The sequence below is a fragment of the Myotis davidii genome, unplaced genomic scaffold (assembly GCF_000327345.1).
Source record: "Myotis davidii unplaced genomic scaffold, ASM32734v1 scaffold478, whole genome shotgun sequence".
NCBI lineage: Eukaryota > Metazoa > Chordata > Mammalia > Chiroptera > Vespertilionidae > Myotis > Myotis davidii.
The window spans coordinates 4,568,827-4,571,567 of record NW_006289570.1 but is presented as its reverse complement, the minus strand read 5'-3'; the positions used below and the strand labels follow the sequence as shown (position 1 = coordinate 4,571,567).

The 2,741-nt window shown below is 51.6% G+C and overlaps 1 protein-coding gene across 1 annotated transcript in view; it reads right to left on the bottom strand.

Moving 5' to 3' along the window:
- The window catches only part of LOC102752174 (chromosome unknown open reading frame, human C5orf52), a 5,410-nt gene extending 2,675 nt beyond the window's left edge, over positions 1 to 2,735 (bottom strand). The window contains exon 1 of the mRNA XM_006762083.2: positions 2,413 to 2,735. Coding sequence (XP_006762146.1) covers positions 2,413 to 2,672 — 260 coding nt within the window. The 5' untranslated portion in view covers positions 2,673 to 2,735. The remainder of the gene's footprint in view (positions 1 to 2,412) is intronic.
- Positions 2,736 to 2,741: the final 6 nt, after the last annotated feature.

The following is a 2,741-nucleotide window of genomic DNA, read 5'->3' as shown; positions in this document are numbered from 1 at the left end:
GAGGAAAAGCCATCCTGAGAAGGATGGAGACAGAGCGGTCCACAAGGGAAGGGTCAGCAAGGACTCAGAACTGTCTGCTGGAGCAGCCGTCTTAAGGAGGAAATGGAAAGTGGGGGGTCTTGGAGAAGAGGAGCAGAAGTTGTAGGGTAGGGTTCCAAGGGCTGAATTTAAGGGGCGCTGAAGTGGGGGCACTTGCTCTAGAGCCTAGATCTAAGGGGGCTCAAAGTGTTTGGACAGAGGGTAGGTTGCCTAAGACAGGAATTCTAAGAGAAAAGGGTTTGGGGAAGAAGTCGAAGTAAGGGAAGGATGGGACAGACAAACGTTGGAGGAGAATGGAGGGTGAGAGGTAGGAGATGGCATGGGGTCGGGAGGGGTGGAGTGAAATGAGCCAAGTGAAACTAGAGAGAATGATTGGGTCAAAAATAAGATAATATCAGGCAGTGAGTTTTCACTCTGGTAATTTTGGTTATACCATGAAGTGACTTTACAGTTATGTACCTTTAAATGTTTTTGCCCACTTCAAAATAGTTGCTCATATTTTCTTTCTAAACTTTGGAAACTAAATGTACAGCAGGGAAGCAACTGAATAAATTGTGGTTACGTCCCACAATAAACTACTCGGCAGTGATGTGTAAAACAGACATCCATAGTGCAGTAGGTGGGGAGGAAAGCAGGCTACAAGTTAGTGAACTTTTTTTTGCCCTGGCCGGTTTGGCTCAATGGATAGAGCGTCGGCCTGCGGACTGAGGGGTCCTGGGTTCGATTCCGGCCAAGGGCACATGCCTGGGTTGCGGGCTCGATCCCCAGTGGGGGGCATGCAGGAGGCAGCCAATCAATGATTCTCTCTCATCATTGATGTTTCTCTCTCCCCTTCTTTCCTCTCTAAAATCAATAAAATATATATTTTTTTAAAAAAATTAGCCCTAACCGGTTTAGCTCAGTGGATAGAGTGTCGGCCTGCGGACTGAAGGGTCCCAGGTTCGATTCTAGTCAAGGGCATGTACCTCGGTTGCGGGCACATCCCCACTAGGGGGCGTGCAGGAGGCAGATGATCAATGTTTCTCTCTCACCGATATTTCCAATTATCTCGCTCCCTTCCTCTCTGTATAAAATCAATAAAATATATTTTTAAAAAAATTAGTGAATTTTTTGATGACACACCCTCACCCCCAAATGTGTAAACATATATGAATATGAATGGATCTGGAATAATACATATCAAAATGTTAAAGGGATTATCTCTGGCCATTCTTTTTGCTTGTCTGATTTTTCTATAATAAGTGTATACCTACAAAAAAAAGGCCAATTTTTTAAAAGAAAACATTCTGGGAGTTTAAACAATTTTTTCTAATTCGGCCGATTTGGAACCATGATTTTATGAGTTTTTACATTCACAAGCTGGTGGAAATAAACACACAGTCCCAATCTCCCAGTTCCATTTTTCTGACAGCAAAGGCACGAGGTGAAGAAAAAGGGTGTTCAGCCCTGGCTGGTTTTGCTCAGTGGATAGAGCATCGGCCTGCAGACTTAAGGGTCCCGGGTTTGATTCAGGTCAGGGGCACATGCCAGGTTGAGGCTGGATCCCCTGATCCCTGGAGGGTGGTGTGCAGGAGGCAGCCCACCCATGATCCTCTCTCATCACTGATGTTTCTATCCCTCTCCCTCCCTCTCTGAAATCAATAAAAATATATAAAAGAGAAAAAGGGTGTTCATATAGGGATCAAGATGCACACATACAAAAGTCCCCCAAATCCTGTTTAAAACAACAACAAAAAAACTTAAAATATTTAAGACACATGAGACATGTCTCCCATTCAGTGGTGCACCAAATTCACCACTACTTCCTACGAAGGGAGAAAAAAAGGCAGGGACCATTCAAGTAACAATAGTCATTTTGAACCAAACTGTCTTCCAAAGCAAGACCTCTGGGGGAGGCTGGAGGATGCTGGCCGGGGTGGGAAATGGAAATAGCGGGGAGAAATGGGTGTCTAATGGGGACTGGGGTCCGGCCTGGGGGAAACAGAGGTTTGCCCAGGGCCCCTGGGGAACCCGGAAGCTGAGGAGAGGGGTGTCAGGTCTGAAGGGACCTGCGCCCCACCCGGCTCTCAGGAAGTCCCAGGCTCGGCCCCAAGGGCGCTGGGGGCCCCCCGGGTTACACGAGGTCCAGCCTGGGAGCCGACGGGGCTGGGACGAGCCTGGTCGGACCTGTGGGTTGGAGGTGGGACTTCCGGCTCCTCCCCGGAGTCTGTGGGGCCTCCACTCTCCTGGGGTCCAGGACTGAGCCAGGCTCTGGGAGTGACAGCGCCGGGGTCTCGTGGGGCAGCTGAGGGGGCGGGGGTCCGAGAGGCAGTTCGGGCTCCCTCAAGGGCCCCGGTGTCCGACAGACGCTCTCAACACCCGGACCGTCCGCACCTGAAGAGCACTAGCGGCTGCGAGGTCCGCGGCTGCAGGAAGCAGATCTGCGGCTGGGTCCCTAAGTTGATTTCGGGGCGGCTGATGAGCCGGTGGCGCTGGAACGCGGCTGAGGCGGGGTAAGTGCCACTGGTCTTCCTGGCGGCCGCGCTGGCGGCGGGCGAGGTTAATTTCCAGGAGACCGAGGGCCTGTGCTGCTGGGCAGCCTCGTTCTCCACGTTCGGGGACGACTCGGGCGGAGGAGGTTCACTGGTAGCCATGCTCTGTGGGCGCGCGCGGCCGTGGAGTGAGCCCTCGCGCAGACGCAGTGCCTGAGGAGGGCTCGTTGC